This window comes from Oncorhynchus clarkii, chromosome 31, assembly GCF_045791955.1.
Source record: "Oncorhynchus clarkii lewisi isolate Uvic-CL-2024 chromosome 31, UVic_Ocla_1.0, whole genome shotgun sequence".
Classification (NCBI taxonomy): domain Eukaryota; kingdom Metazoa; phylum Chordata; class Actinopteri; order Salmoniformes; family Salmonidae; genus Oncorhynchus; species Oncorhynchus clarkii.
This window is the reverse complement of record NC_092177.1, coordinates 4,476,506-4,489,161: the sequence shown is the minus strand read 5'-3', so window position 1 is coordinate 4,489,161 and position 12,656 is coordinate 4,476,506. Positions and strand designations below refer to the sequence as shown.

At 45.6% G+C, this 12,656-nt stretch overlaps 1 protein-coding gene across 3 annotated transcripts in view; it reads right to left on the bottom strand.

Moving 5' to 3' along the window:
• The window catches only part of LOC139390616 (catenin alpha-1), a 234,889-nt gene that overhangs the window by 26,743 nt on the left and 195,490 nt on the right, over positions 1–12,656 (bottom strand). For all 3 annotated transcript variants that reach the window (XM_071137860.1, XM_071137862.1, XM_071137863.1), the window contains one exon: positions 10,920–11,025. In XM_071137860.1, coding sequence (XP_070993961.1) covers positions 10,920–11,025 — 106 coding nt within the window. The remainder of the gene's footprint in view (positions 1–10,919; positions 11,026–12,656) is intronic.

Here is a 12,656-nt window from a genome sequence, read left to right as displayed (position 1 = left end):
AGGTAAAGTACACTGGGTCTGTCAGTATACATCCCTGAGATAAAGTATACATCACTGAGAAAGTATCCTAGGTCTGTCAGTATACATCACTGAGATAAAGTACACTGGGTATAGGCAGTTAGATTTGGGTATGTCATTTTAGGAGGAAATTGAAAAAAAGGGGTCTTTCCCTAAGAAGTTTTAATGTTACTGTAGACGGGCCCATGTTCCTACTGTTACTGTATACAGGCCCATGTTCCTACTGCTACTGTATACAGGCCCATGTTCCTACTGCTACTGTATACAGGCCCATGTTCCTACTGCTACTGTATACAGGCCCATGTTCCTACTGTTAATGTTACTGTAAATGATCCACTGTTACTGTATATATTGTAAACAGCCATTCCCCTATACCACCGTTAATATTCATGTAATTGTTACTGTAGATACTGTATACCAGGGGCACTCAACAATTTGACAACACAGTGACGCAACTTTCCTAGGCGGCAAAGGTCTGGGATGGACATGGTCCTTGATCTGCACTGTGGTACAGCGTAGTAACAAACCGCCGTCTACCAATGTAGGAAACATGTTATTTAATGTGCATTATATATATATATATATATAAAAGACACGAATTTAAATGAATTACATACATTTTTTTTTTACTGTAAACATGTGGATCATTGCATCCACATTGTTGAATAACGTCTTTGTCTCTTTCTGTCTGCTTGTCCCGAGGTTCCGCAGAGGATGTTTGCATCGATGTCATTTAGGGAAGACGCGGCCTCCTGTATTTGCATACAAACCACGCGAGTGGAATAGACGGGGCACTAATAGAGGTGGACGATGCTGAGAGAGAGAGAGAGCCGAGTTGGACGCCGCTGTGCCCGGTTGATTGAAAGCGGTCTAATAATGCCTGCATTGGCCTGCCTGCATTGGCCTGCCTGCATTGGCCTGCCTGCATTGGCCTGCCTGCATTGACCATGGGGTCCGTCAATTGAGTTTGGCTGCTGTATACTACTGATATACTACCGATAATATTCACCACACTACCGATAATATTCACCACACTACCGATAATATTCACCACACTACCGATAATATTCACCACACTACCGATAATATTCACCACACTACCGATAATATTCACCACACTACTGTGTAGACCACTAAGTCCACCTGACCGTGGTGGGTTATCTCCAGCCAGTCGCTTGTCAAGATGGCAGTCTAAATATTGTGCCAACACGTAAATAAATAAACTCAACCCCGCATGGTAATTACCTAGCTAATTAAAGACTTGAACTCTCAATGAATTCAGATCTCAGGAGAAGAGAGGCTTTCCTTTCCTTATTACTCTCCCTTCCTTCCATCTCTTACTCCCTCCCTCTTCCTAACCCACTTCTCTATAGCCCTCTCTAACCAACACCCACTGCGCTATATCCTGCCTCTCACTCCAACACCCACTGCCCTATATTCCCTATATCCTGCCTCTCCAACACCCACTGCCCTATATCCCACTGCCCTATATCCTGCCTCTCCCCCCAACACCCACTGCCCTATATCCTGCCTCTCTCTCCAATACCCACTGCCCTATATCCTGCCTCTCTCTCCAACACCCACTGCCCTATATCCTGCCTCTCTCTCCAACACCCACTGCCCTATATCCTGCCTCTCTCTCAAACACCCACTGCCCTATATCCTGCCTCTCTCTCCGACACCCACTGCCCTATATCCTGCCTCTCTCTCCGACACCCACTGCCCTATATCATGCCTCTCTCTCCGACACCCACTGCCCTATATCCTGCCTCTCTCTCCGACACCCACTGCCCTATATCCTGCCTCTCCGACACCCACTGCCCTATATCCTGCCTCTCCGACACCCACTGCCCTATATCCTGCTCTCCAACACCCACTGCCCTGTATCCCACTGCCCTATATCCTGCGTCTCCAACACCCACTGCCCTATATCCTGCCTCTCTCTCCAACACCCACTGCCCTATATCCTGCCTCTCTCTCCGACACCCACTGCCCTATATCCTGCTCTTCAACACCCACTGCCCTATATCCTGCCTCTCTCTCCAACACCCACTGCCCTGTATCTCACTGCCCTATATCCTGCCTCTCTCTCCAACACCCACTGCCCTATATCCTGCCTCTCTCTCCAACACCCACTGCCCTATATCATGCCTCTCTCTCCAACACCCACTGCCCTATATCCTGCCTCTCTCTCCAACACCCACTGCCCTATATCCTGCCTCTCTCTCCAACGCCCACTGCCCTATATCCTGCCTCTCTCTCCAACACCCACTGCCCTATATCCTGCCTCTCTCTCCAACACCCACTGCCCTGTATCCTGCCTCTCTCTCCAACGCCCACTGCCCTATATCCTGCCTCTCTCTCCAACACCCACTGCCCTATATCCTGCCTCTCTCTCCAACACCCACTGCCCTATATCCTGCCTCTCTCTCCAACACCCACTGCCCTGTATCCCTATAAGCAGTCCTGGTTAATACGCCTGGTTGGGTCAGGCTGCCCGTTAGCCTGGTTGGGTCAGGCTGCCCGTTAGCCTGGTTTAGAGTGGATGGGTCAAGCTGCGTGTTAGCCTGGTTTAGCGTGGATGGGTCAGGCTGCGCGTTAGCCTGGTTTAGCTGGGATGGGTCAGGCTGAGCGTTAGCCTGGTTTAGCGTGGATGGGTCAGGCTGAGTTTTAGAATGGTTTAGCCTGGGTCTGGAAGAGTTTTAGAATGGTTTAGCGTGGATGGGTCGGGCTGAGTTTTAGAATGGTTTAGCCTGGGTCTGGAAGAGTTTTAGAATGGTTTAGCCTGGGTCTGGAAGAGAGCTTGTCTGGTTCTCAAGCCGAAGGTGAGTCAGTCCTGGCACATCCCCTCTGATCTAGTCGACAGTAGAAATACATGAAAAGCCTTGGCTGTTAGCGGAGTGCTGAACAAAAAAAACCTATTCATTAATGGTATTCATACACGCATGCACACACGGCCTTGGAGACACAATCTCTGCCACAAACATGCGCACCGACACACACAAACACGAGAATGGACTGACGAACGCCCACACACACACCTGCACGGTGCCTATCTGCGGTCTTTAATGAATAACAGTGATATCCTTCAAAAAAGGTAATACTCGCATCTCCTGCTGGAGCCCAGCATGGAAGATCTATGGGGGCAGCTTACAACTACTGTTTTGATATTTAATGCATCTAAATGCAAGAGGTAGGCTGCTCATTATAACATTATGAGAGATGTCTCTCTGGCTGTGAAACCAAATAACACGCCGTTCTCTAAATGTAGTGCAGTGCTTTTGACCCGGGCCAAGAGGAATCCTCATGGAGGCTCGGGTCAAAAAGGTTGTGCACTATATAGGGAATAGGCTACACGTGCTACAACGCTAAGCTAGCTGACGGACTGTAGCTGCCTTCCATCCAGACTCATTACAGAGCCAGCGTGTGCGTGCATAGGCTCTTCCTCAAAAAAGGATAAAAATACTTAGCTTTACACACCTGATCACAAAAAGAGGAAGACACACGACAGGAATAAGAAAACAGTGGGGATAAGAGAAGCAATATCCCCCAAAAAAGGAAAATAAATAAGAAAAGGATGAGAGAGCTAGAGAGAGCGAGAGCGAGAGAGCGATGTGGAATGCTTGATGTGGGTGATTAATATTTAACATGACCCCTAGCATAACAAGGTCAGAGCAGGAGAACTGCGGCCTATTGCTACACATAACAAGGACTCCGCTAACATTAGGTAGGAAGAGTAATGGAATAATCTAAACGTCAATCATGAACAGCTGTTACATCTACATAACCACAGAAGGACCAAAAAAAATTACCTTGCTGGATAACAAACAATACACAAGCCAATAATAGTATAAACTGATTGGCTGAAGCCTACGAAGCTAGGCTACATATTTAACCTTGTAGCGTGTATAAACTGATTGGCTGAACCCTACGAAGCTAGGTTACATATTTAACCTTGTAGCGTGTATACACTGATTGGCTGAACGCTACGAAGCTAGGCTACATATTTAACCTTGTAACGTGTATAAACTGATTGGCTGAACCCTACGAAGCTAGGCTACATATTTAACCTTGTAGCGTGTATAAACTGATTGGCTGAACCCTACGAAGCTAGGCTACATATTTAACCTTGTAGCGTGTATATACTGATTGGCTGAACGCTACGAAGCTAGGCTACATATTTAACCTTCCATACCGATTTCAACAAACCATTTCTGTATGGGCCTCGCTTTGTGCACGGGGGCATTGTCATGCTGACCGAGGCAGCTCAAGCAGGGTAGACATTTGACAAACTGACCATTTGGAAAGTGGGCATCTTATGATAGTGCCACGTTGAAAGTCACGGAGCTCTTCAGTAAGGACATTCTACTGCCAACGTTTGTCTATGGAGAATGCATGGCGGTGTGCTCGATTGTATACACCTGTAAGCAACGAGTGTGGCTGAAATAGAATCCACTAATTTGAAGGGGTGTCCACATACTTTTGTATATACAGTGCATCGACCTATACCCATCTATCATCTAGATATCCTAGTCTACCTCTCAGTTAATAAACAACGAACGATGCTTTAATATACATAAACTCCTGACCCGTGTAGCTCAGTTGGTAGAGCATGGCGCTTTGTAACGGCAGGGTTGTGGGTTCGATTCCCATGGGAGGACCAGTATGAAAATGTCTGCTCTCACTACTGTAAGTCGCTCTGGATAAAAGCATCTGCTAAATTACAAACATTTAAACTTAAGTCTCTGCACTAATATCTGGCATGATATGTATCTGCTCTCCGCTGGTCTCGTCTTTGTTTTAGCTCTTGTGGAGTCCCAGGAAAAGCTAGTCTCAGGAGACCACATATTTATTGTGCCTTGAGGGGTTAGGTCTTAGTGCAGCGTCTGTGACCTTGAGGGGTTATGTCTTAGTGCAGCGTCTGTGACCTTGAGCGGTTAGGGGTTAGGTCTTAGTGCAGCGTCTGTGACCTTGAGGGGTTAGGTCTTAGTGCAGCGTCTGTGACCTTGAGGGGTTAGGTCTTAGTGCAGCGTCTGTGACCTTGAGGGGTTAGGTCTTAGTGCAGCGTCTGTGACCTTGAGGGGTTAGGTCTGCTGTGGCCGTTGTCCGATCCGTGACTCGGCCACAGTTGTCACGTGTGTAAGCCGGACAGATGGTCGTCGATGTGGTGCTCTCCCGACGTTATTTCCTATTCGCTCTCTTCTCAGTGTTGAGCCAGGGTTGTTTTCGCTTGTCAGCAGCCCGCTGCAAAGTGCCTGCTATCAGTGGAGACGGTGGGCAGAATCTTCCCAGGTGTCGATGTTGATGGTGAAGGACTTGTCTTGCTTGCAAATATCTCTACAGCGTAAGCTGCCAGTTGGTCTCTTTCCAGAGGACAATTCTATGGGGGAAGAGAATGTCCTTCTGGATTGGTCCGTCATCCATCCGATGTGAGTGGCAGAGGAAGCGAAGACGTCGTTGCCTCAGGAGAGTATGTACGTACTGCGTAGTTGTGCTCACTACAGGACTGCGGTTGCGTGTGATCCTGTCCTTCCAAGGTGATGCCCAGTATTCACCTCAGGCAGCGCGGGTGGAAGTTGCTTAGCCTTCACACTTGGTGTGAGCGTGCTGGTGACACAGGCTTGGTAAACAGGCAGCTTTGTGTGGACGGTGAGAGTTCGTGCCATGCTCTAGATCAGTGGTCACCAACAAGCCGACAGCGATCGGCCGAGGTGTGAGACAAAGTCACTATTATTCCAGGCACAAGCAAGTCTCAGGTCACAAAGGTCCGAGGCTCAAGTCGCATCCCAAGTAGAACGGGTCAAGAGTCAAGTCGTACATTCTAAGAGAAAGTCAAGTCAAGTTTTTTTTTTTTCCACCCAAGTCTCAAGTAAAAAATACATAATCTATACATGCAGTAACTTTATCCAACTACAAATCTTTGTCTATTTATTGAGACGACCAGACAGCCCTCATTTAGTCTACAACACATATTGATGATATAGTTGTAAAATGGAGCCTTTGTATCAGTAATAAAAGCCTTAAAATCAGCAGAAGACAAGTCAGGTTCAGAGTGGACATTTATTTTTTTACCTTTATTTAACTAGGCAAGTCAGTTAAGAACAAATTCTTATTTTCAATGACGACCTAGGAACAGTGGGGTTAACTGCCTGTGTCAGGGGCAGAAAGACAGATTTGTACCTTGTCAGCTCGGGGATTTGAACTTGCAACCTTTCGGTTACTAGTCCAACACTCTAACCACTAGGCTACAGGTCTTGGTGATCCAATGGTTGAACGTGCCGCTGTCAGATCATAAAAAAAATATACAAGTAGATTCATCAAATATACACAGGCAATAGCCCCCCCACCCCCCCCAAAAAAATAGCCTCTGTATCAGGCCCTGCCCCATCTGAACACACACAGGTAGAGGACAAGACTGCACAGCCTCCCCTTGAGAAACCAAATGGAATCAGTACATAATCAAACAGCTACAGAAGCACTTGCCACTCACCCGGGACCATCCAATTGGCAATTACACCCCCCCCCCCTCCCCTACCCTCCCCTGTCACATTTGTCTTAATTATATTTCATCACCATTCATAAAATGGAACAATGTTATCTTATTCAATATATTGACATGTAGTAGCCTGTTTCTATGCGCACGGAGGCCCGCAATCTCCTATTACGCACAACCGGAATGACAGACAGACATCGGTCACAAAACACACAGAACTCTGACATAACCCAGGAAATATGAACAAAGATATGAATAAAGAAAACTATACATTGAATTAAATAACCAGAATTTCTACCTCATGAGTCTAGTGAACCTTTATGTGCCCGATAAACTCCTGGGCCCACTCAGGAGGGTAAGAAATGCTAAATGAACCGTTTTACAACGGCTTGGCGGGAATGAATACACCCCAGTCTCACGGGAGAAAGGAGAGCAGGGACCGTGGGAGGCAGGACCCTCTGCTGCTCTGCTCTCTCCCTCTGCAGAGACTGACCATTCGATGCAGGTAGACCTACCATCAGTCCAGGCAAATAAAAATAGAAAATAATTTTCAATATAAGTTCAGTTTTGCCTCGCAAGTGATGATTTTATCAAAGTTGGAGTTTTTAAATATAATATGGTCGGAGAACAATATTGTCAGGCCAGGCATATAGCCAATATGCTGTGATAATTTATTAAAGAATGCAACACGGGCTTGTTTTGTTTGACTGATTTTTACTCAGAAAAAGGATAGTGACCACTGGACTGGATCTAAGCTTAGAGGTTGATTTTCAGATACGGCTGCTGAGCTCGGCGTCAAGTGGACAGGTTGCTGGTGATGGTGGACCCAAGGTTAAGTGGAAGTTGCTGTCATCTTTCAGTGTTTAGTTGTTAAATGGTAATGGAAGGGAGCTTGTTCAATGCCCTTTTCCCATTGGTTTTTGGTTTTCTTCAAGCTGAAGTCCTAGCAGGTTAGGGTCCATGAGGGTTTGTAGCTCTTGGCAAATGGGGGTCGCTATGACTGCGTTGTCTGCGTGTAACACCTCCCAGATGAGGAGCAGTTGCTTCTTTGTTTTAGCTTTTAAGTGAGCGACTAGTTTCCTTTCTTGTAGACGTCCCAAAAGGCTTTTCCGGAAGAGGAGGGAAAAATAACATCCCCAACAAGTTTGGTGCCAGCACACAACCTTTCTTAACGCCGAAGGAGTCCGATGCGGACACGTAAAACTGGTTGGTTCCTTGCATGTTGGTGTGGAAGGACTGAAGAATTACAGAGGAGGTTTTTTGGAGGGGGGAGGGAGGGGGGGGGGGGGGGGGGGGGGGTGGCACATCCTATCCCGTTGGACCATCTTCAAGAGGCCACTCCCACTAGGTCCTCTGCAATTGTCTCAGGAGAGAAGATCATATCTGTGGTGGGTGTTTCTGCGCTGAACCCTGACTGTGACTCCCGGGTAAAGTTCTCTCTCTTAGGATCTGGTGTATATTCAGTGCAAAGTTGACCAGCGATGCTGAGTAGGACGATGCCACAGTAGTTACAATCACTCCCGTCTCTCTTGTTTTTTTCTCTCTTGTTTTTTGTTGTTGTTGTTGTACAGGGTGACAATACTGGCATTCCTAATGTCCTGAGGGACAATACTTTCCTGCCAGCACAAACAGAGGAGCTTGTGGAGTTCTCCCATCACTGTCCCTGTGCTTCTTCACTGGCTAGGCTTGTTTTTTTGATGCCGTCGTAAATGCCTCTGACGTTGCCTGTGTCCGCAGATGATCGACGTCCTTGCAGAGCAGCAGCCAATAGCACAGCGTCTTGAGGCTTGTTTCTTCTTCGCCGCTCTACGGTCTTTTCGTTTTCGGGGGTAAACTTTTCTTCTAGAATGTGTTTCAGTTCCAGTGGCTTCAAACCAGTCTGACCGTCTCAGCGTTTTGCCAAAAAGCTGTGAACTCCGTGCTGTGGATGGTGTCTCAGATTGTCCCATTTCTGCTGGGCAGAGTAGGAGTGGGGTAAGTGGGAGAGGGAACGCTGCAGTCGATGCTGTCTGGGCTCTATTTGTTGATTTGGCATCTCTTGTCTGTAGAATCTACAGCGCCACGAGGGAGTGGTCTGTGCCGCGGTATGTGCTGTGAAAACTGCGGGTTTGGAGGACGCCTCAGATCGGCTCATCGTGGATCAGATCCATTGATTTGGGTGTCTTACAGAGACACTGTCTGGAAGTACGAGTTGGTGATGCATAGATTGTGGATTGTGCAGAACTTGAGGAGATGCTGACCATTCTCATTTATCTTACCAACGTCATGGTGCCCCAAGCTGGAGGGCCAGGAGTCTTGGTCTGCGCCGACTCTTGCACTGAAGTCACCAACCAAGTAGGTGTTCCCGATGGTCGACTTTGAGTTCATCAAATAACTTGTCTTTCGTTTCTTGAGGGGAGTGTTGGGGTGTACACACTCACCAGGTGGACATGTGCCATGGTAGTGTTCAGGCTCAGGGCTAGGATTCTCGCTGAGCCACCTGTGGGTAGGACCATTGCTCCTAACAGGACGTTCCTGACAGCAAAAACTACACCATATTCCCTGAAAAATGTAAAGTCCTTTTCTCTCAAGGAGCCTGATGAGTGAAGTTGGATTTATTGTTGGGTTGGCAGGTAGCCTAGTGGTTAGAGCGTTGGGCCAGTAACCGAAAGGTTGCTGGATTGAATCTCCGAGCTGACAAGGTAAAAAGGCCCACTGTTCCATCATTGTAAATAAAATAAAATTCTTAAACTGACTTGCCTAGTTAAAGAAAAAAAAAAATTATAATAGCTCAGCGGCCCCAAAAAAATTATTATTATTCTAAAAAATGTAATAAAATATATACACATAATAATAAAATATATACACATATATATATATATATACACATATATATACACATATACATACATATATACATATACATATATACATATACACATATACATATACATATATACATATACACATATATATATATACATATACATATATATACACACACTTATATACTGTAAGGAGAAAACTGTAAGGAGAAAACGTCAATTTCCCTTCATGCACCAAATGAAACAGGTAAACTGTGGGGGAACAACATTTGACTCGGGGCTGTCCAGATTAGGGGGGGGGGGGGGGGAGTAGCTGTCCAGTGAAATCTAGGCATCTCTCTCACTGTAGGAGGAATTGGCTCCCATCTCCAAGCCAATTGATAAAGGGCTTAGAAACCAGTAACTGCTGACCTCCCGTGTTGCATTTTCACAGCACAAAAAGCCTGGGCATGGTGTCCCTGTGTTGCCCAGGCAACAGGGCTCCCCCCCTCTCGGCCTCCCTGGCCTGATCCAAAGCAATCGTTTATTCAGACCCATAACAATTCAATCTTGTTGAAGAACAAGTGAAAGCAGTCTCTTACTCTAGTCCTATATTATTATTTATGCATGTCATTACAATGACGGTGATAAGAACGAAAACGCATTTCAACTAACTGTTGAAAGCGAGGAAGAAATGAAGCAACACTGGGATACTAGAGAGAGAGAGAAAGACAGTAATACCCACACCACACAACATTAGGTGATATATCAAAAAGGAATGCCGCACTACTAATTATAATAATGTTAAATAGGCCCTATTATATTAAAACATTTACATCTACATAATTTACATCTTGCCAGCCTATAATTTTAACTTAGGCCGCATGTTCTCTCTCCCAGCGTCATGGTTTGAACGGAGGTGCACTATTATCCCAGCACATTATAATACAGTCCACACAAAAAAAAAAGATGACTGTAGCTTGTTCAATGTATTTACCCAGGAGAGCAGACATCTACAGCCCTTTGTGGTTTCCCTGACATGTGTAAAATGCAGTAGCCTATCATATTGGATAACGGGACAATCATGTTGGGCTTGAACCTCGAAATGTATTTGCAGGGCTCATCTGGTTTAGGTTTCCACGGAGATCAAAGCTCTAATCAAAATCTAGACATGCTTTAGAATGACACTTCATGTTTTTGGTGGGAAAAAGTGATTTATTCTCGGGATGGAACATTTGGAAGATACTGGAAAAATTTTAAACCCTGTGTGTTATATACTGTCTGGGATAGAGAGGGCTGTGTGTTATATACTGTCTGGGATGGAGAAGAGGGGGATGGAGGAGAGGGGGATGGAGGAGACATGGGGTGATGGAGACATGGGGTGGTGGAGGAGAGGGGGATGGAGGAGAGGGGGATGGAGGAGAGGGGGATGGAGGAGAGGGGATGGAGGAGACATGGGTGGTGGAGAGGGGGATGGAGGAGAGGGGGATGGAGGAGAGGGGGATGGAGGAGAGGGGATGGAGGAGAGGGGATACAGAAGACATGGGGAAGAGAAGCAAGACAGGAGGATAGAAAGAGATTGAGAGAGTGCTCGATGGTGAGACATGGATCAGTGTGTAATCTACCTGGTCTGCGATGGTGCGGCCCAGTTTATCCATCCTGGATCCAGCCTCAGCAATCTTCTTAGCAGCACTGATGACATCAGAGGTATTCTTCAACGGTCCTTTACCCCTGGGAACACAGGACGGACACACACATCAGTCTGCTGTTCACACACACACACACCTCTCCAACGGTCCTTTACCCCTGGGAACACAGGACGGACACACACATCAGTCTGCTGTTCATACACACCAGTGGAGCTCGTGCCGTTTAAGATGAGGGAGGGTGATTCGATTTTTAATGAGCATGGCCTTATTCCTGTTAAAGCATGTGTCTGTCATTCATATGACTGTCATTCATATTCCATTTACTCAGTTCAATGTAACATTGATAGGTTTAGGCTACTACATGATATTCTAATTGTCCCTATACCCATCATGAGGTTGCTACAAACTAGACTATGATTGAAAGTTTACCACGTAGGTGCACACAGGTCGAGAGAAATGTTAGTATTCTGATTTTATTTCACCTTTATTTGACCAGGTAGACTAGTTGAGAACAAGTTCTCATTTACAACTGCGACCTGGCCAAGATAAAGCAAAGCAGTGCGACAAAAACAACAGTTACACATGGGATAAACAAACATACATTCAATAACATAATAGAAAAGTCTATATACCGTGTGTGCAAATGACGTGAGGTGGCAATAAATAGGCCATAGTGGCGAAGTAATTACAATTTAGCAGATTAACACTGGAGTGATAGATGAGCAGATGATGATGTGCAAGTAGAGATACTGGAAATACTGGTGTGCAAAAGATCAGCAAAGTAAATAAAACAATATGGGGATGAGGTAGGTAGATTGGATGGGCTATTTACAGATGGGCTGCAGCGATCGGTAAGCAGCAGAGATAGCTGATGCTTAAAGTAATCAAGGTGACAGTGACACATTCGATCCCGCCTATACACACTGTATTTTCCTGTATCTAGAGTGTAATCATTACCCTAATAGTTTAAAAATCAGAGTTTCTATTATTGGATAAATTCCGGAAGGATTATCACCGTTTTGTTCTATTTAATAAACATTTTTCAACAGAATCAGTAGAATGAATTAGAGGTCGACCGATTATGATTTTTCAACACCGATACCAATTATTGGAGGACCAAAAAAAAAGCCGATACCGATTAATCTGACAATTTAAAAAAAAAAAAATTGTTGTTGTAATAATGGCAATTACAACAATACCGAATGAACACTTATTATTATTACACAGTGTTCAGGGAACAGCAGAGAGCCGCGGTGTTCAGGGAACAGCAGAGAGCCGCGGTGTTCAGGGAACAGCAGAGAGCCGCGGTGTTCAGGGAACAGCAGAGAGCCGCGGTGTTCAGGGAACAGCAGAGAGCCGCGGTGTTCAGGGAACAGCAGAGAGCCGCGGTGTTCAGGGAACAGCAGAGAGCCGCGGTGTTCAGGGAACAGCAGAGAGCCACAGTGTGAACACTTATTTTAACTTAATATAATACATCAATAAAATGTATTTAGCCTCAAGTAAATAATGAAACATGTTCAATTTGGTTTAAATAATGCAAAAACAAAGTGTTGGAGAAGAAAGTAAAATGTGTGCCATGTAAGAAAGCTAACATTTCAGTTCCTTGCTCAGAACATGAGAACATATGAAAGCTGGTGGTTCCTTTTAACATGAGTCTTCAATATTCCCAGGTAAAAAGTTTTAGGTTGTAGTTATTAACGGAATTATAGGACT